This window comes from Leopardus geoffroyi, chromosome D2, assembly GCF_018350155.1.
Source record: "Leopardus geoffroyi isolate Oge1 chromosome D2, O.geoffroyi_Oge1_pat1.0, whole genome shotgun sequence".
In the NCBI taxonomy this organism is placed as follows: Eukaryota; Metazoa; Chordata; class Mammalia; order Carnivora; family Felidae; genus Leopardus; species Leopardus geoffroyi.
In genome coordinates, this window is record NC_059334.1 from 48,546,355 (window position 1) to 48,567,303 (window position 20,949).

The 20,949-nt window shown below is 53.3% G+C and overlaps 1 protein-coding gene across 1 annotated transcript in view; it reads right to left on the minus strand.

The window, feature by feature from the left end:
* The window catches only part of ALOX5 (arachidonate 5-lipoxygenase), a 50,037-nt gene that overhangs the window by 773 nt on the left and 28,315 nt on the right, over positions 1-20,949 (minus strand). Inside the window, exons 5-13 of the mRNA XM_045438067.1 lie at positions 16,518-16,624; positions 14,562-14,734; positions 11,363-11,509; positions 4,937-5,140; positions 4,103-4,189; positions 2,480-2,658; positions 2,069-2,190; positions 1,612-1,712; positions 1,094-1,264 (exon numbers count right to left, since the gene is read on the minus strand). Of these exons, the coding sequence (XP_045294023.1) occupies positions 1,094-1,264; positions 1,612-1,712; positions 2,069-2,190; positions 2,480-2,658; positions 4,103-4,189; positions 4,937-5,140; positions 11,363-11,509; positions 14,562-14,734; positions 16,518-16,624 (1,291 nt within the window). The remainder of the gene's footprint in view (positions 1-1,093; positions 1,265-1,611; positions 1,713-2,068; positions 2,191-2,479; positions 2,659-4,102; positions 4,190-4,936; positions 5,141-11,362; positions 11,510-14,561; positions 14,735-16,517; positions 16,625-20,949) is intronic.

Sequence of the window (20,949 nt, forward strand, 5' to 3'; positions counted from 1 at the left end):
ACAAGGGGGTGTAAACTGACAGGCCTTGCTTGTCTTACCCCCAGAGATGATCCCTTGGAAAGTCAGCAAGGGAGCACCTGCTCATTTCCCCCTCACCACCTGCCCCCCTGCTGAGAGTACCCCAAGAATGCTCCTGGGCTGGGGTCTTCAGATGAATGGGCAAAATAACTGCCGTGCTGCAGGGTGGCCACAACAGCTTGTAATGGTGGCAGGTGAATGCGGACGCTGTCGGTGGTCCCAGCTGTGCTGGGAATGTGGCTGTGCAGTCCTGCTTGGCCCTGTTCCTGTGTAGCACCCCTGCCTTCCCATCTGGGCTCCAGCCAGCAGGGGCACAGGGGTTAGCACTAGCCTTTCCAGCCCAGGAGAGCCATGGCCACACCCTGTTGGGGTGCTGTGCTCATTTGTATACTCACGTGGTGACTGCAAACTAAAACTAGGCATATTTAAAGAAAAATTATTGGATTGTTAAAATTGGAAAGGTTCATACCCAGGGCTGAAAAGGGTGGGATTTTAGACTTAGTTTGTGGAGGGCAGATCAATCTCAACGTTCTTTGACCCAGAAATTCCTCTACCTACATCCTGTGGCCCTACTAAACATGTGTGCAAAGACACATATACAAAAAAAAGATGTTAGTGAGGGACCAACACATTTGCAAAGTCCCCAGAGCAACCTAAATGCCCCCTAAAATGCCCACAGGCCTGGGGGTGGTTGGAGTGGTAGTCATTCTGTGAAACACTGAGCAAATGCCATGGGGTTGTGTTTGAGATACTGAGAAACCCAGCTTTGACATTAGGTTAAATAAGGTGTATGTGCATGGGAATGTCTGGAAGGATACCCAGAAACTTCTTAGTCGTTACCTCCGGGGAGTCACCAGTGGAGCAGAGTGCCTGTGCTCTCCTGTCCCTCCCTCACCCTGAGCTCCAACCCGGTGCAGACCTAAGAACCCCCTGCGTACCCCCAGCCCTGGAAGTCAGGACTCCCTGAGAGCAGGCGTCCAGCCTAAGCCCTTAATCACAAAGCCCAGAGAGGGAGAAATGGGTTAACTCTGGGTGACCTGCCCCTAGAAGGGGCAGAATGGCATCCAGTGCTCACCTCGTTGTCTTGGAACTGGCTTAGTGCCCACACTGCGCCCAGATGCCAGCAGGAGCGGCCACGGTCTGGCAGCGTATCCACTATCTGCTCGATGGTGACCACGCCCTTGGTTGTTGGTGGTGGGGCCCGCATGGTTGGGGGGGCATTGGGGATCCAGGAGCACCAGTCATACTGTAGGGACAGCCACAGACACATGGGGGTGCCTCCTCAGCCAGCCACCACCCATCTGCGGCTGGCCATGCCCCTTCCTGCCCGACAGAGCAACTGCCCAGGTGCCTCCCACCCTCCTCCATCTCCTCCTGCTCCAGCAGGACTGGGCCACGGTTCCCCACTCTGGCTGGCACCCTTGGCTTAGTGGGGAGAATACACTCAGGGAACGCGTAGTTTCTGGCCCCAAGGCTGCTGGAGATCAGCCCCAGAAGACTAGGAAGAGAGGCGGCCCTGCCTGGGCCCTTTAGGAGCGGCCAAGGTGACTCTGGCAATTTCCTGCCCAGAGGACTCATCCTGCCTTTGCCTACCTGGCCAAAGTTCACTGCTGCATGCTGGGCGGAGGCTGTGAAGATCACTACTGTCAGGTACTCTGAAAGCTTCTCTCTGGTCTTGATAGACTTGGGGAAGCCTAAGGCAGAGTCAGAGGCTGGCTGGGGAGGGACTGATGACCCACAGGCACCCTCCCCCCAACCCTATCCCAGGACCTGAGCACCCCCACACAAGGGCTTGAGGGGCCCAGGCATGGACAAGACACTGTAAGGGTTGGCCCAGTGTTCCGGATGTTTCTGACCCTGGTTTCAGTGGCTGCAGAGAGTCCCTGAGATGTCCCCATAAGACATATTGGTGGGCAGGGCTCACTTGGGGGCTCTGGCCCCAGCACCAAGTGCTAAGATGGATGTCATGGGCCATGATCGCCCGAGGAAAGTCAGAGGTGAGGAAAGAGCAGAAGAGACAGCTAGAAGGAGAGCTGGGGGTGGTCTGTACCTGAGGTCTTCTTGCCCCGCATGCCATACACATAAACATCATTCACAAAGTCCTGCAGCTCCTGGTCCTCTGCCACCACCTGGTCACTCTTGTAGTAGATGCCTACCACCTCGGCCGTGAACCTGGCTCAGGAGGAGGGCCCAGCTAGGAGTGGGTGACTTGGCCAGGGTTTGCAGGGCTGGGTTCCTGAGCTCAAGGGCAGGGCTACACTGGTGGCCCTGTGACTTATTCCTTAATGTCCAGGCTCAGGTCACTCACCCCCGCCCCCACCCACATACCTTCCTTCCTCTATCGGTGCCCTGACAATGGAGCCATCCACTGGCCTGCTGAGTCAGTTGTCAATGCCCTGGTGCTCTTCTCCTCCAGGACACCCCGCTCAGAGTGGGTCCTACAGCCCCAGCGTGCACTCACGTATTGATGGCCTCCCACACCAGGAGCCCATCGTCCCGGTAGAAGTAGTAGGGAATGTCTTCTGTGCTGTCCATTCCCCGAGCTTTGATGGCCTCGGGGAAGCACAGGGAGGTGTAGGTCAGGTCCTGCATGGCCCTCTGCACCATCTGCACGTGTCCACCGCCCCCTGTGGCGTTGGCCTTGAGTGGGAGGGAAGAAAGCGCTGTGAGCTGAGGTCAGTCGCCACTCTTCCTTCTTGACCAGGGCTCACCGTAAGAAACCATGAGCGGGTACTGGGAGACCAGGCACATGGAGGGGCAAGCCCACATCCTGTGGGTTTAGGAGGTGGGGTAGGAGGGATGCTTAGCTCCGAGAATGCCAAGGGCAGCCCAAAGAGGTGGTTCTAGAAATGCACATCTGCCCGATCTCATGCAAGGAGCTGCAGTGGAGGGGAGTGTGCAGAGACCGGGGGTGGGAGGGAAGCTGTGGGAGGGCGGGGCCTGCTCTGGTTCTGAGCACAGGCTGCCCTGGGGTGAAGAGAGGGGCATATACCAGCTGCCATGACCCACACGGGTCTTTCGAGGGCCTGTTGTGTGCTTAGGTGAGGGCTGGAGAGAGGCCCACGGAGGAATGCCGGTCCTCATCCCAGCTGCTGAGATGTAGGCACTTATGGTGGCTGAACAGTCAGGCCCCAGAAGCTTCAAGGAGGACTCAGGTACTGGGGTGCCACACATTGGGCCACAGGTCATTTGACCCAAGCCCGACTGTTCAGAGTTGGTCCCTGGACTATTTGGATGGGGGGTGATGGTCACCATATGGGGACATGAGAGCCTAGAGCTCCCTGTGATGAGGTGCCATTACCCCGCCCATGTCTGTCTGCAGAGCCTGGCTGGGAGAATGAGGCCAACCAGTTTTTAAAGAGTGGTAGAGTGCCACCAGTGTGCTTGTCCCCTGGGGCCATTTGAGTGCCTGGGTTCATTTTGGGAGGGGTCGGAGGCTCCCTCACCTCACTATTGTCCAGGGTTTTGAGATAGTACACTTCTTTTCCAGCTTCAGCTGCTTTGACTTGGGTTTTGTCATTTGTAACCCAAACGATGGCTGAGGCTTACTGGTGACCTGGCTGCCTCACTGACAGGAGATGGAAGAGGAAGAAGGGCAGTGGTGAAGGCTGACGGGAGGGTCCAGGCTTGGGAAGGCCACAGGGGGTCGGAATGGGCCAGGTGAAGGATGGGGAGGGAGGGGAGGGAGCATCTGCCCAGAAGCGCAGAGGGTGGGCGGTGGTGCTCAGTGAGGGCGGCAGAGCAGGAGGGCAGCAGTAGGTGCCAGGAGGCAGGATCTACACCGCAAGCCAGAGGACGGCGGAGCAGCGGGAGGAGGCGATGGGCCACACCGGCCCGGCAGCGGAAGAAGTGACAAGCAGGCAGTGCCTTTGGGAGAGGAGAGGTCCCTGGTGTGGAAGGGGCCAGAGACTGGCCAGAGGACCCGGGACGCCTTCCCTCTGAGCGCCTCCTCCAGCCTCCCACCCTTCCCAGGCATCCACCGCCATCGTGGTGCCGAGGGGCCCGTCTCCTGAGAGGAAATCTGGTGTGGGCTTGGAGGCGTGGAGAAGTGGGGCCCTGCAGGAGGTGGGTAGGAGGTGCTCACCTTGTCGAAGAGGCCGTACTCGCAGATGAGCTGCTCGCGGGCCTTGGTGTTGATGGCGATGGTGAACCGCACGTGTGCCACCAGCAGCTGGGGGAGGGAGGAGCAAGGAGAAGGCCTCGGAGAAGGTCCCCCAGGCCTCCTGACCAGGTCTACACTTCCCAGGTGCCCCCAGAGCCCTTTCGGTGTCCCGCACCCCCGTCCACTGAGGAGGGGTGATGCTAGGGCCGAGGGAGGAAGTGAGGGTGGCCATGCTGATCTTCACTGCTGAGTAGCTGCTGGAGGCCGGGGGCAGGGGTGGGGTGGGAGGGGGGTGCAGCTTCCATGCTTAGTGATGTGATGATGGTAAAAATGGGAATAGTGAACACGTGTACAAAGCTTAACTATGTGCTAGGCACTGTTTCAAGCTCCCCGAATTTGTTAACTATTTTGACTCTGACAATAATCCGAGGAGGCAGATGTATTATTTGCTCTGCTTTACGGATGGGGAAACGGGCCCAGAGAGGTCTTTAGGGCCTGCATCACCCCAGCAGTCAGTGCCAGGAGGATTCAGGAAGAGAGAAGGGCAGGGCTACCGCCTAGGATCAGACAAGGGTCACACTGACCTCATTTGCCTCTTCCAACTCTGCTCCCAGGCCAGGCCCGGACTTCATGTGCTCAGGAGCCCGTAGGCTCAGAGCTGTAGCACTGCCCCCTGAGCATCTCTCCAGGGGCCCGTGTCTGCTGGCTACTCCCAGCCACAGTCCTGTGAGGGTGCCAGTGCCCCACCTCCCTCCCTCCGTCCACCCCCATATCCCAACGCCCTCCTCCACCGGCTGAGGCTGTAGCTTGCCGTACCTTGAAAATGGGGTGCACAGCGGGCAGCTGGCGGTACATGGCAATGCCAAAAACCTCAGACACCAGATGTGTACGCAGAAGGTGGGTGATGGTCTGGTGGACGTGGAAGTCACTGGAGCGCACCCAGATTTTGGCCAAAAGCCAGTCATATTTTGCATCCGAAGGCAGAAAAATCGGGTTTTCATCCCCCGGGACTTGGTTGAGCTGATACATTAAAGAAAGAGAATACATGGCAATGTTTTGTTCTACATAGCTTACAGGAGAGCCTGGCTTCTCAGGAAACCCCAGAAGAATCCAAGTGCCTTACAACAGTGGTCTCTGAGTCACAAGAGGCTCACGGAGGAGGGCAGAGGGTCCAGGGTTTGCATTTCCCACCCCAGCGACATCACTAGGACACTGGGCACCTTCCTGAGCCTCTCCAAGCTCTGGTTCCTCCATCTGCAACACTGCTTACCTCCCAGAGTTACGGCACGTGAACAACATGGCTAAAAACACCAGCAAGGAGCAGGTTGGCGTTTCTACTCCTGCCTTCATCTCTCTCGCCTCCCTTGCCTGCTTGCTCCCTCCTGGTTTCCGCCCGCTGCTCTGACTGCTGCTTTTCCATGGCCCACACTTTCCTCTTTTCTTCCCTTAAAGGCTGCTGTTCCCCAGGCTCTGGCCGGTGTTCCTGACTTCCCTTCTTGCCCTTGATGAGCGCCTCCAGTTCCCAGGGCTCTTGGGCGCTCAGGATGCAGTGGCCTAGGTCACAGTCTCTTGAGCCCAGACCCGCAGCCAGTTGCCTCCTATAGGAGAGACCAGGCTTGCCTTTCCAGTTTCACCTCCAAGGTGGGGCCAGGGTGCCTTTTTTTTCCTAAAATGCAAATCCTGTTATGTCAATCTCCTCTTTGAAAACACTCAGTCACCTCTTAAAGCCAGAAAAGAAAAACCCCCAAACTCCATGATGTGGCCGCTGACGCCTCTGCTGAAGTCACCCTATGTTCAGCCATCCCTGCCCACCAATCCTTGGACCCCAGCTTTGCTCATGACAGCCACCAGCCTGCACAGCTTCAGGCCTTGACAGTGTGATGTCACGTGAGCTCTGTTATTGCCTCCTCTTTGAGATGAGGCCTAGCCTTCCTGGGATAAGAAGGCATTTTCTGGAGTGGAGGGAGCAGCATTCGGGCTGCTGGAACTGCGGGCCAGGGCTGGGGCTGGGCTGGGCCTTGGGCTCTTCAGAGACGGTGTGGCTACTGCAGACTGACCCAGGAGGACAGCTGCTGAGACCGTGGGGAGGGGCCAAACCTGCTGGACTCCTCAAGGTCACGCTAAGTATTTTGGAAGGTAATTTCCCTGTCTCTCCTTTGAAAATAGTGCTATCTAGTCGAAATACAATGTGAGTCACACGTGGAATTTAAAATTTTCAGGCGGCCACAGTAATAAAAGTAAAGAAAAAAAAAAAACTGAGGTGAAATTTCTTCTAATGATGTAATTTTATTTTACCCAATATGTCTAAAATAGTATTTCAACATGAATAATACCAACACCCTGCAAATCAGGTATTCCTTGCCATGTTACGTAAGGGGAAACTGAGGCTCAGAATGGTTGTGCACTTCTTCCAGGTCACCCAGTGGATAAAGAGCTGAGCTGGCTTGGGACCCATGCTCTGTTCCTTCTTAAGCACTGCCTTCAGCCTTTCTCTCCGCTGTACTGCCTAATCCAGAGTCTCACATGCTTTCCCCTTGAACTCTTACACTGGCCTCAATGGCCGCGCTGATTTGGGCATCCCCCTCCTACCCATTCTTCTATCTTCCCCCCTCCTGCCCAGGCTCAGTGACACTGTGGCCTGAACGTGTCCCGAACACCTTGTTGGTTTTGTTTTTTAAGTTTGTTTTTTGGTTCACAAAGTCGCTTTTTGTTTATGATTAGAAACTTATTGATAAAAAAAAAATTGCAGTCACTTCGGAACAACATAATAAAAAAATCCCCCCATCATCGAGCTTCTTGGCTTCGGTGCATATTTGTCTGTTCAGCTTTCCGTAAATTGGACACTGTTACAATGAATGTCTTTCTCTTCTTTCTTTGGCTCACTTGTGCCCCAACCAGTCCATCCCAGTGTTCCCTTCTGCACTTTCCCACGTGTCCCCACAGGACACGAGTGCTGGTCCTGTCATGTGTATGGTACGCCGTGTCCTGCATTCAGGTTCTGTATATGAGATGATCTCTGCCCTGTGTCTTGCTTTTCTGCTTAGTTACTCATTGTGGAAGCCCCTCAGGTCAGCTGCCATATGTCCAATTCCTTCCTTGCAAAGGTGGCATCACATTTTGTCGTCTGGACATACACGATTTCATTCAATTGATCCTCCACTGCCTTCAGATTGTCTTCAAGTTTGTTTTCCCTCCAGGAACAATGCCTGGATGCCTGATGCCCTCACACATGCGTCCTTACCATGAGTGCCTTCATTTCTACTGACTGGGCCGGGAATGGCTGTGCTAGGGACAGGCAGGCCCTACTGTGGGCTCCTCCAGCTGGGACACACCCGCTCAGTGAACTGCACAGCCCTGAGCCCCTCCTACCCCCCTGGCCATGCCGGCCCCTCCCTCGGACCCTCTGACCACCCATTGCAACCCAGAACCTCAAAGAGGCGCACCCCACAAGTGCTGCAAGACCTGCTCCCGTGAAGGCCCAGGTACTGACTTTGAGCTGCCCAGGCCTGCCTGTGATTAGAGAGTGAACGTTCCCTGGGCTTCCGTGACTCATGGCCAGTGGGGGGGGGGGGGGGGGGGGGGGCGGCGGCGTTGTCCCTGCTAGAGGTTGGGTGTTATCACTGGTTTTTGGTTCCAACCTAATGAGTCAGAAGTAGTGTCTCATTGTAATTAATTTCCATTTCCTTAACTACTAGTGACATGGGGGGATTCTTCCATATGCTGATTTTTCCATATGTCGCCTCTTCTTCCAATTGTCTATTCCTTTTCTCTGCCCATTTTTCTATTGGGATATTTGCCTTTTCCTTGTCAATTTGAAGCAACTATGTGTACATTATAGATATTCATATGTCTTTTTTACACATCAAATATGCCTGTCTTTTCCTTTATAACTTCTGGGTTTCCTGTTTCTACTTTAAGGAGTCTCCTTAGCATCCACATTATACATTGTTCTCCTAAATTCTCTTTTATTTTTCCATTTTAATCTTTACTTCATCTGAAATTTATTTCTGTAACTAGTATGACATATGGGTCCAATTTAATCTTTTCCTTATGTGAAGACAGTTGTGATAGTACCACTGAAATTCTATCCCTTTTTACTGAGAAACCACCATTGTCATGCTTTAAATTCTTATGTATTGGCCTTATTTCTGGCCTCTTTATATACCGTTCCCCCCACTCTGTCTGTTATGCATAGCACCTGCCTTGAACAGGGACCTTATGGTATTCCTGAATACCAAGCAAGGAAAGCCCTCCTTGTTTTTTTCTTTTTCAAAGAATTGTTGGCTATCCTTGGACACTTCTTGTTCCATATGTATCTTTAATTTCTTCTATTTGGTTTTCACATCTCCCTTTCACCCCCCCCCAAAAAAAGAAAGAAAGAAAGAAAGAGAGAAAGAAAGAGAAAGAAAGAAAGCCTGATTGAAAATTTAATTGGAAGTGCATTAGATTTATATGATTAAGTTTGGTAGGACTGACATAAACTTCTCTTGTTCAATATGAAAGAAAGCACATGTGAAGATTTCATTTTACAGCCTTTAAAATGATGTTAGTTTTTCTTTATATGGTATCATATTGTATTGTTAGCAGGCAAAACGCAATTGGTGCTTTTGAGGAGCATATGTATCCAGACGCATTGCTAAATCCACATGTTAATTCTAATAGCTTTTTGACAAATGAGAGTCAGGTTTTCCAGGTCCACCATCACATCATTACCAAAAGATAGTTCTCTCTCTCTCTCTCTCTTTTTCTCACATTGATTATTTTCTTCTTTGTCGCAGATTCCAGGACCTCCAGGACCATGTTGAGTGACAGTGGTGACATCAGCATTCTTATTTATGATTTTAACAGAAATGGCTTGAGGCTTACCATTTTTGAATGAGATTTCCTATCTCTATCGCAGGGAAATAGATTGCTTCTGGCACATTTTAATATTTACTAGTTGGGGCTGCTAAATGCTACTAAGTTCCCTGTTGGAGTCACTTGATACAATCAGAAGCCTTATTGTGTTTTCTTGCTATTGAAACATCTAGGAATAAACCTGGCTCGGTTATGACCCATTAGTCATTCATGACACTGCTACATTCACTTTGCTAATGTCGTATTTGGATTTCCTTTAAAATCTGTCTTTGTAACTTGGATTGGTCTTCTGTTCAGCTTTTTTGGAGCCTGCCTGTTTTGGGTTTCAGCATGAAAGTTATGCCAGCTTCAGAGAATGAATTCAGGAGCTGAAATACTTGAAAGAGCCCTGGAAATGTGTGCTGTTTACAGGCTAGCTGGAGCTCAGCTGCTTACCACATGGGCCTTTCACCAGTCTAGACATTTGGTCAGCTTCCCAACTACTTACACGGATACTGGCCTGTTTTCTACAGTTTCTTCTAATAATTTATACTTTGCCAGGTTTTTACCCATCCCTTTCAGCTTCTTCAAATTTGTTGCCATGCTATTACTCTTAAAAAAGAAAAAGCACTCTTGCGATGATGTCTTCTTATTCCTAATCTTGTATATTTTTGCTCTCCCCCCCCCCCCCCCGCTTTTCATTAGCTTCATGACAGGGTGATTTATTTTCTTTGACCTTTTGAAGAACCAGATTTTGGATTTACTTGCTTTCATTTTCGTGGTTCTTTACAGTTTGCAAAGATTGCATTTTCGGTAGAGGGAAGAGATTCAGGAACACTGTGACTTGCCCAGGGTCCCACACCTGCTAACAAGTGGCAGAGCTGGGACTGAAGCCAGGCCCCTGACTCCAGGCCCCTCCAAGGAGTCTCGGGAGGACAGGCTGCTTCCAAGGTGCCTGCCCGTGGTCAATGGCTCCTCTCCTTGATCTCCTAGCTCTGTTTGCTTCTCTTGCATTGCCTGTCCCTTCAGTTTCTGAAGCACAGGGCTTCTCTCTGATAGGCTGGGAATCCCTCTGGGGGAAGATGTGCTCCTGAGACCAGGAGATGGGAGCGCGAACTCTGGAGCCAGATGGCCTGGCGTGAATACCGGCTGTACGGACTGTGTGGGCCTGCGTCTGTTTTCTCATCTGCTGAATATGATCCACAGCAGTGATCCCCGTCCTTGGAGTTGTAATGACGACCACGTGAACAGAGGCAGGGCCTGCTCTGAAACCCTGACAGCCAAGTGTTTCAGAATCCAGAATTTTTAGGATTTTGGCAGTGCATGTACTTCATTATGTGACACCTCTCTCCCCTGCCCTGTAATATTTCACAATCAAACACACGTATTTCGGTAGTGCTACACACGCCTGTCACATCGAATGAGGCAAAGCTTCTAAACAGTCTCTCCTTTCGGTTCAGAGCAAGTTTTGCTGCCAATGAATTTGCTGCAAATTTTTGAAAAACCTAGCAGTTTTAGAACTTTTTAGATTTCAGAATTGAAGGTAAGGGATTGTGGACAGTGTCACCTTTGGGACAGTCTTGTCACATGGTGAGCACCTGGCAAAACCATCTGTGATTACGCCCGCAGCACTCAATGCCCGGTTCACAGCTGGCTCAAAGTAAAGTTTGCTGAATGCCTGTCCACCTGTTCCCCATGGGGGCCCCTGTGCAGCAGTCCCCCTTCACAGACCTACATCTGGTGCTGTCCTGGGTGGGGGTTCTTTCCTGCTGTCTGAATACCAGTGGCCACAATGTGCCTGGTGCTCTGAGGAAGCAGAGGGCAGCCAGGAATGGGAGAGGTGACGCTCTGCCCCTGCCTCTTCTCCCCAGACTGCTCCTCTCTCCTTCTCCTTCCTCCTTGGTAGAGAACAACCCGTGGACACTAGAAGGCAGCATCGCAGGACTGGGCTGGTTTGTGAGGCCAGCCTCCATGATGCCCCCTTGTGGCCTAAATCTCCAGCTCATCCTACAGCGTCCTCTGCCTGGCCCCTTCTGGTGTTTGGACTTGTGTCCCCCGCCCAACTCCCAGGATGCTGGGAGTGGGGGCGGGGTGTAGTGTGTTATTCCAGGGTATGTCCTCAGCGGAGGACCTGGCTCTGCAGGAAGATGTCCAGTGTATCTTGGGGGAGGGAAGCCCTTTTTGCTCCTCACGGACAGCCCTCCCCGTGGCTGGCAGGGAGCCCTAAGTTCTGGCTTTTCTTGTCCACCTGGCAGAGGCCTCAGCTCTTGGCACCCTCCCGAGGAGAGGAGAAGCAGAGTGGCCTCTTCCTCCTGGAGGTTCCGGTGGACACCTAGAAAATTCCTCCCCAGGCCCTGGCTGCCGAGGGCAGAGCCGTCCGGGAAGGGAGCAGGGTGGGCCGCCTACCTGGATGGCAATGGGGACAATCTTGTTGGCCAGATTCTTGTACAGCAAGCAGATGGGCGCTGCCAGGAACTGCAGAGTGCAGGGGTCCGTTTTGTTGGCATCGATGCCATCCAGCAGCTCAAAGTCCACGATGAAAATGTTCCCCTGCTGTGGGAGGCAAGGGGAAATATGTCCACATCAGTCTCAGCCAGGGACGGAGCTGAGAATCAGGCCTAAGGGAGGGAGAGGCGCTTTCGAGGCCCCAGCGTCTGAATGGAGTTCAGAATTGATAGTGCTGGCCCCTGACTCGAGGCCGAGGCACATCAAGAGCTTTCAGAGGTTGTGGTGGTTTTCTGGGGATGTGAGGGAATGGCAGTGGCGGATGCTGCATTTGTTGTAACTGGAGGCTTCTAGACCCTCGTGAAAGATGTTGAAACCCACAGCGGCAGGTTGATTTCAAGAAAGAGAGAGTGCAGATAAAGTACACAAGAGAACATAAATTCCAAAGAATGACGCTGCAGGACTCCATTTACATGGTGTTCACAACTAGGCAAAGTTGAGCGTCTGGAGGAGAGACAGGGGCAGGTCTGCAGGGGTGGAAGCTCTGCTGGGGGGGGGGCAGGGCTGAAGGGGCAGGGGGGCGGGGTCTGCAGAGGCGGGGTCTGCAGGGTCCAAGGAGGTCCTCAGGGTTTGGAGGAGGGTGGGCTCTTCAGGGTCAGGGGAGAGCCTACAGGGGCATGAGGGGGTCTGTGTTCCTGGGTAGGGTGTTCTGTGTCCTGGTCTGAGGCTGGTGGCATGCTGGGGTCACTTGGTGAAAATGCATCGAGCTTGCTGACACTCCTGGGTCAGCTGTGGTTATTAAAAAAAAAGTTTTAAGTTTGTGTATTTTGAGAGAGAGAGAGTTCAAGTGGGGGAGGAGCAGAGAGAGAAAGGGAGAGAGAGAGGATCTCGAGTAGGTTCCTCACTGTCCGTGCAGAGTCTGATGTGGGGCTCAAACTCAGGAACTGTGAGGTCATGACCTGAGCCGAAGTCGGATGCTTAACCGACCGAACCACCCAGGCGCCCCTCTTTTCTGTGGTTATTATACTTCAAAAAAAAAAAAAAAAATTGAACGTGCCTGGGATTTGGGGAAGGGAGAAAGCCACCTTTTGCGGAATACACTTGGATCTTCTAGAGGGGGCCCAACCTGAGTGCTGTGAGGGTTCCTTCCACAAAGCTGGGGCCCGCTCAGTCAAGAGCTTGAAGAATTTGGGTAGAGGACCGGTGGCAGATCGGGTCCACAGGTGCTCAGGTGAGATGTGTGTCCACAACTCTGCCAGCTGGGCCACCGAGCACACGCTTCAGGAATCCCGCCAAGGGGGACCAAAGACCAGAAAGGAGCTAAGGGCCTGGTCCTTAAGGACCTTCCTCCTCCACCTTCCTCCTTAAGGGCCATGGCCATCATCTGACATCAGTGATGAGCTCGGAGCAGTCTGTCCGCAGTGCATGTGGGACAGGGGTGGGGAGGACGGAGTTTGAAGACCATCATAAGTACTGCACAGAAGGAGTGGCTGCCGCTCAAATCTTAAGAAGACTCAGGTTGGTTAAGGTGATGATGCCAGGCTAACAGGAGGCCCTGGGAACCCAGGCCAGGGAACCGAGAGGCCTAGGATTTGGGCCTGTGCCCGGGGCATTTCTCTGTTATTTTTCCCACCTCGTCTCTCTGGGCCTCAGTTTCATCCTTCTGAAAAGTGAGGGGGAAAATCCTATCTCTTAGTTCTGATGTTCTGGGATTCTGTAGTAGACATTGGTGTTTTGTCTGTCTGGTGTCCCTGTCCTCTCTTTTTGGTCCTCGTATTCCATTTTTCTGGCCCTAAGGACTGACTCAGGAAATGAGGAATTGTGCCATAGGAGATGAGAGATGTGTGTGTAAGAGATGGGATAGTGTGTGTGTAACAGATGGCAGATGTCTGTGAATGAGATGGATGGTGTGTAAGACTCTAGTCAGTGGCAGCTATTAGATTATTGCTTCATGACCAAAACCACAGCTAAACCTCAAGACCATCACTCACAGGAAAGATGACCATTCTGACAAAGAAAGCACCGCCCCCCCCCCCCCCGCCCCGCCACCTCCAGAGGTGGCAAGGACTCCCAGGCAGAAGCTGTTCCCCTGCCAGAGAGCTACTAAGTCCCTTCCAGTTCTAGGATTCTGTGGCTTTCAAGGTTCTTTGATTCTCTGATTTGAATTGTGAAACCTATGGCCCCTGAAGCAATATAAATCTATCCAGAAATTAAGTCTACAAAAGAATACTGCTCTGTGTGCATGCATGTGTGAGTGTGTGCCTGTGTGGGGGCATGTGTTGTCCTTGTCAACTGTCCATGTGACCAGGTAGTGTGCTGGGGCCAGGGCAGGGTCAGGGCGAGGGGGTTGGGACTCCCAAGGGATGTGAGCCTGGCAGGTGGCTCCAGAGTCAGGTAGGCAGGATGTGGGGCTGGCAGGTCTGTCCACAGATGGCACAGACCATCCCTCTCTAGCTGGGCCCCAAGGCAAGCTGAGCAAACAAGACGTGGTGACCAGAAACAGAATGCCACCTAGACACCTGGGGGGACAGGTGTCGAGGGCCCCGCTATCCTGGATCTGGTGGAAGAGGTCAAGTGACTGGAGAGCAAGGGCCATTCCTGTCCCTTAAGTCCCTGCAGGTGAGCCAAGAGGAGGGCTGGGGAGAGGGTGAGGGCAGAACCAGGAGACACTAACATTTCTAATTTGAAAGTTAAAAATTCCATCCATTTTCTCCCTTCTTTTTCTGTTCTGATACAAGGTTTGCTTCTTCCTCCAGTTTCCTCACCTTTGCAAGGTGGGTGACAATTTGATGACCGTGTGTGTAAAGCATCTCTCACAAAGCCTGGCCCACAACTGACCTCCTGCTCAGAGGGAGTTCTTTCCGTTAGTGACATTGATGTTGAAAATATGGATACATTCCCAGCCCCTGAGCATTGAGAAGTATCCTCCTCAATCCCTCCTCCGGCACTGGTCATGACAGTTTCCATAAATGCCCAGGGAAGGGAAGAGATCGCTTCCCCGAGGGCAGCCGATCTCGCTATGGGCCCGGCAGACAAGCCCGGAGATCGTGGCCTGTGGGCTGGCGAGCACTGGCCAGCAGAAAGTGGTTTCCGCTTGACAGAAGGTGACCTGGCCATTTGAGCTGGCCCTGGCCAGCATCACCAGACAACCCGGTCCTACCTCGATCTCCTGCTCCAAGGTGAGGTTCCTCTCCAGGCTGCACTCCACCATCTCCGTGGTCACAGGGAACTTCTCAGGCAGCTTCGTACAGCGCTGGATCATCACCGGGTTGCAGCCATTCAGGAACTGGTAGCCAAACATGAGGTCTTCCTGCCAGTGCTTCATGACTCGCTCTATGGGGGAGAAGATCGTGGCCCTGCCTGAGCTCCGAGTGGGGGCAACCCGGGCTGCAGCCCTCCCAACCCTGGCTGGTTGGGCCAGAGTCACTGCTGGGTCCCTTCTCCCAGGTGTTTGCTGCACAGCTGGTCAACCTGGAACTCTGCTTGCTGTGCCCAACTGCTTGGCCACTGGGTCAGGCCATGGCACCACCTTGTCTTCCCTGAGCTGCCCTTCATGGCTCAGAAGGTTCCGGAGGAATCCCTTTCTCAAGAACAAAACCAAAAATGGGCAAATGGGATCACATCAAATTAAAAACCTTCTGCACGGCAAAGGAAACAGTCCACAGAGTGAAAAAACAACCTGCAGAATACAAGACACTTGCAAACTGCACATCTGATAACGCATCATCTCCAAAATCGGTAAAGAACTCCTAAAACTCCACAGCAAAAAACCCTGATAACCTGATTAACAAATGGGCATAGGACTTTAACAGACATTTCTCCATAGAAGATATACAAATAAATGGCAGGTATATGAAGAGATGCTCGATGGCACTAATCATCAGGGAAATGCGTTTCAGAACAATGAGATATTGCCTCACACCTGACAGGATGGCTGTTATAAAAACAAAAGACAACAGGTGTTGGTGAGGACACGGGGAACCTGGAACCCTTGTGCATGGGTTGGTGGGGATGCAAAATGCTTGGCCGATGTGGCAAACAGTAGGGTGGCTTCACAAAAAATTAAAAATAGAACTTCTGTAGGATCCAATGATCCTGCTTCTGAGTATTTATCCCAAATAATTAAAATCAGGATCTGGACGCGAAATCCGCACTCCCATGGTCACCGCAGCACACTTCATAATAGCCAAGATGCGGAAACAACCTAAGTGTCCATTTACAGAGGGACAGATAAAGGAAGTGTGTTGTATACATATGATGAGATAGCATTCAGCCTTAAGAAGAAGAAGAAGGATATTCTGCAATATGAGATGAACGTCGTGGGTGAACGTGGAGATGACATTATGCTGAGTGAGATCAGCCGGTCACAGAAAGACAAATATCACACGATTCCACTCACATGTGCTGTCTAACACAGTCAAGCCCATAAAATCAAGGAGTGGGCTGGTGGCTGCTGGGGCCGGGGATGGGAAATGGGGAGATACAGATCAGTGAGTATAACTTTTAGTTAAGCAAGATGGATATGTTGTAGAGATCTGCTGTACAACCTTGTGCCTCTGGGGACAAAGGGACTCAAGGCCTTCCACCCCGGATGGAGGGAGATGGAGGGGGAAGGAGGGGAGCAGAGGCGGGGGAGTCTTGGGGAGGAGTCCACAAAGGCAGATTTCACCTGGTGCTTACTTCAACATCTGTCCCTCACCCATCATTCCCATTTCCTTATGTTTCTGTTGCCGTGTTTTCCTTCCGTGCTATCCCTGGCAAGTACAATGCTATTGCTTCACCAAACACATCCTGCTCCAAGGGAACCCAAAGTCGCTTTCATGCAAATCCTTAAAACACAAGCTCCGTTCTGCCTTTACTCTGCTCAGAAGCGCCACAAATGGCCGATTCGTGTAAACACAAAGCTCTGATATTTCTGAGACTTGATGAAGCGAGGGTGAGGGTGCTCAGTCTTGAGTGTCCAAAGGAGGAGAAACCTCTGGGCAGGAGGGTGAAGGCCAGTGAACGCGGGACCCGGGGCACGGGTGCCCAGCCTGTTGGAGTGGGGCGGGACAGCCCTTTCCAGTTCCCAGGCAAGTCTCCCCAGCACCACGAGAGACCCCAAAGGCACACTCACCCGAAATAGTGTTGCTGATCTTGACGAAGATTTTCTCGAAGTCGGCGAAGTCGCTCCAGGAAGACTGGAACATGTGCATGAAGCGGTTGATGAACAGGTTCTCCATCCTGCAGACCAGGAGACAGCGTCCCCACTGGCACTCGCTCTGGCCTTGCCCCCCTCTGCAAAGCCCCTTCATATTGTGGTCTCATGAGGCCTCTAGACACCTCCTGGGCAGCAAGGAAATGAACCCAGGGCAGCTCTGAGGGGGCAGCTTTGTGGAACCAGGACGGAAACAGGTACCTACACCGATGCTCTCCCTACAGCATCTCCCCTATGAAAGAGACTGGCTGCTGCCCTTGAGAACTGTCCACAGTGCCTCCTGTCCCATCCACGCCTGCTTTCGTCCATGCCTTCATTCATTCACTCATCAAACTTTTGCTGCCCCCCACCCCGGTGCAAAGCATCCAGGCACAGAGCGCCGTTATCTCCTCTGCAGCTGCTCTACCTAGTCTCCTGGGGTTTTAGGGGATGAGGGATTCCATCGAGCGTATCCTTTGCTTTCTGCTTAACTCTGGCTCTGTGCCTGGTGCTGAGGGAGATAGTTTTCCAAATGCTCGTTACACAGGATAGCAAAATAAGCCAGGACAGGAGCTTGATGAATTTAAAATGCAGGCTGCAGGTACTCAAGAGTGAGATCTGAGAGGCCTGAGCAATCCCAGGGGCTGGCTGGAGGAGGCCACTGTGGGATAGGCCTGGGGAAGGTGGGGAAGAGTGAGAGGTGTCCCAGACCTCCCTACTAGCTCAAGCAAGATGAAGAACAGAGGCAAGGGAATTCTGGCCAGTGCTCATGGGACACACTCTGCCTTAGTTTCTCTCTCTCGGCCACACCCACCGCTGAGGATACCAGGCAGTTATCGTGTCTCTTCCCCACTGTCAATGTTCACTGTCCACTCCTCCAGAGTCGAAGACTCCTACCTGTATGTCCTCGCTTGGGGCTTTGCGTGGAATACCCAGTGCCCCTTTTGTCACCTCCTGAGCCTATGGGGTGTCTGGAGGGCTCGCCTGGAGTACCCCCAACTCCTCCTTTGATCTCAGGGAAGTCGCCCCTTCCCCAGACCGGGCTGCCTGTGATGCTATGTCTGCAGTGCTGATGGCAGATTACGTACAGTAAACACGAATACCTGAGTCTGCCTTAGTCCCCTGGAGGGCAAGGGCGAGTCTGTGTTGCTCAGTGTTGAGCCTAGACCTCCAGGTGCTCCGGTGGCTCAGGCAGCAGGGATCACTGAGCAGGGCAGTGCAAATACCTGGGGCAGGGGACCAAGCTGGCCGGCGCCAGGGAACTCCCCTTCCTATCCACCCACCTCCCAAGCAGAGCCCAGCCCCTCCCGGAAGCAGTAGCCCTAACCCGTGCAGGCCCAGGGAACCTCCTTGGACTCACTACTTGGGGGACGAGGGGGATAGGGGAGGTGCTGGCTGGGGCCCAAGTGCTGTCACAGAAAGGCTCAGGAGTCCCAAAGCCACCGCACACCTTTGCCAGCAGAATCAAAGGACTGAAGTCTGGGTGTTTTGTCCAGAGTCCATCTGGCTGATGGGGACAGATGGCTGTCTCATTGCAGGCGAGGCACCAGGGAGCATGCATGAGGGCGGCGACTTGGCAGATAAGCAGGAAACTCAGGGGGCCCCTCCCAGCCCTGCCAGACATGGAAAAGGCACCCGAGGCAGAACATGACATGCCTTTATGACTCCCCTCCGCATCTCCCCTCAGTCTCACAAATGCCACCCTGGGACCCCCTAGGAGCCCACACTGCCCAGGAGCGAGCCGAGGGGCCACGAGCCTGGTAACCTCGGTGGGCCTTGACTTCTCTGTGAGTTGGATGACCCAGCTGCCTTGCAGGCTACTGACAGGCTGTAGTCCTTGGAAGGTGCTGGAGTGCAGCCTGGGTAGAGTGGCAGACACAGCAGGTGCTCAGCACCCCGGGGGGCTGGAGAATGACGCTGGTGTCTTCCTCTAGGCTGGTGTCTTCGACCCTTCTACCCCAACCCCTCCCCAGGAAGGAGGACCTTTTATACACGTGCTTGTTTTTTGTGTTTTGGGGTTTTTTTGGGGTTTTCCCCACACATGTTTATTTTACACACTTGCTTTTGTGCCTCACCACCGCTAGGCAGGCCCCCAGGGAAGCTTCTTTCAGACTTGTTGCCCCTTCCTCCTCCACCTCCCCCGTTGGCTGAGCCTCCTGGCACAGAACCACTGTTACACTAGAGGAACAAACGTCCCTGTGACACCCACTGTCAGATGGAAAAGGACTCATCTCTGAGGGAGGAGACGCCTTCCCAGGCCTCTACAATCCTGGCAGCCCCAGCCCAGCCCAGTACGAGATGGTGCCCAGGAAAGAGGTCCTCGGCCCTGGGGGATCTTGTGAGGAACCAGGGGTGAGTCACAGCCCCATGTGGCTCACGGTCTCCCCAGCTGGGTCTCTCTAACTTCAAAACAGAAAGCTGGCACTGACAACACGATGGGGTGTGGCAGTACTCGGAGGAAGCCAGAGACTCAGAAAGAAGTGGAATTAGGAGGAAAATATTTGCATGTCATCTACAGGCAAAACATTTCCACGTGCTTATCGCAACAGGAATACCGGGGCTTCAAAGGTCTGTCACGGCACGAAGAGGACCTGCCCAAAAGAGGGCGCCTGGCTCACGCAAGGTCACACAGCCAGGCGGGATCGTGCTTGCTCTGAGGCAGGACAGGGGTCTTCCCCTGCCCCTTTCCTTCTAACAGCTTCTCCATTTTCCACTTCACAGTTTGGCTGTTTGGAGCTGGGGGCAAAGCTTCCTGAGGAGGGCTAGCCGCGTTCCAGGCAGAGCAGGTGGCCCGGAGGACACAAGCCACCGGAGTTATCCAGAAGTGGCATGGAAACGACTGCCCCGAGCTGGAGGTTCAACGGGGAGGGTGTCTCTGGCGACCTCGGCCACAAGTTTGTTTTCCGCAGGCGGGACCGGGTTTAACCATGGGCACAGTGGCACGCTATGGCGTGGGCTGCGGGGATGCAGGCTAGCGAGGCTCTGGGTCTGCGGGTTCTGTCAGGAACCGTCCATGCACAGGGGACTGCCAGGCACTGGTCGGGGGCCGGACCAGGGGGTCTCAGAACCCCCGACCCAAGTGTTTGTGTTTGGACACAAATCTGCATGGGGCTGGGAGTCCCCGACAGATGGCAGCTGAGATGGTGCTGGCCAGCACAGGGGTTAAGGGCCCAGCCTAAGATCCCAGCCCCATCGCCTCCCGGCCACGTGGCCCTAGGCGAGTCCCTAATCTTGCTGTGGCTCAGTTTTCTCATCTATGAAACGGGCACATGACTGCCCCTGCCTCGCAGGGCTGACATGATGTACAGAAAACACTGGTACATAAAAAGAATTCCACAGACATTAGCAAGTCGTGCCATAATTATCACTCACCGTTAATATTAAAGGCTGCAGCCTTAGGTACTGCCGTTCTGGGGGACCAGCAGACAAGTCCAAAATCCTGTCTACAGCACAGCACTTTACCGTCTTCCTTCCACTGGGTCTTCCTCTCTCATTCACTCATCCTCTTTCTTCCTTCACACCCAATTCACGGAAGAATCCTCACCTCCTTCCTGGTCTTTTCTTCCTGTCCTCTTTGTCCCTGGAAAGTGCTCTCATCCAGGGCACTGGTGACTTCCTAGTGGCTGCATCCGAAGGGCCCTACAGCCCTAACCTCCCCCGATCTCTCTAGTGCATCTGACAACCAGCTCCTTTCTTCTTGACACTAAAATGCTGAGCCTCTTGGACCACCACGGTACTTCCCCCCCCTCCCCCTCTCAGGTAAAGGCTGGGCTCCTTGCCCACCTTCTGACCATTTCCCCACACAGACCTCTACTCTGGTCCCCCTGGCTCACCAGAATTCTCACTGCCTAAAATGCCATGCCCTCTACTCCTCCAATCAGCATAGTAAACTCCTATGCATCCTTCAAAACCCAGGTTGGGCATCTTCTCTCTTGGAAAGCATATTTCTAATGCAGCCCCCCTCCCCCCGCCCCGAGTTACTTCCTCCCCTGCACTCCTTTCCTAAGGAATAGCTACTCCACGCTATTATGATGAACTATCCACAACTTGGTCCCACTATACTGTGAGTTTCTTGGAGCTGGACCAAAAGGCCACTTTTGATTCCTCTCTGGCCCCACCCCACCAGGAGCTCAATAAGCATTTGTCAAAGGAGGAGCAGGAGTGGCTCCTCCAGCCCTGCTCCCACAGGGGTAGAGGAAGCCCAGCAGAGCTAGCAAATGGGCAGTGGCAGTGCCTGAGGAGGCAGCTCCCCAGCCGGCTCCTGCCTTGGGCTCAGGAATGAGGAGAAAGTCCTCCCTAGCATCCAGAATGGAGACACTGGAGGGAATTCACCTAACGGTGTGCCGGACAGCACCGTGGGGCCACTGCAAAC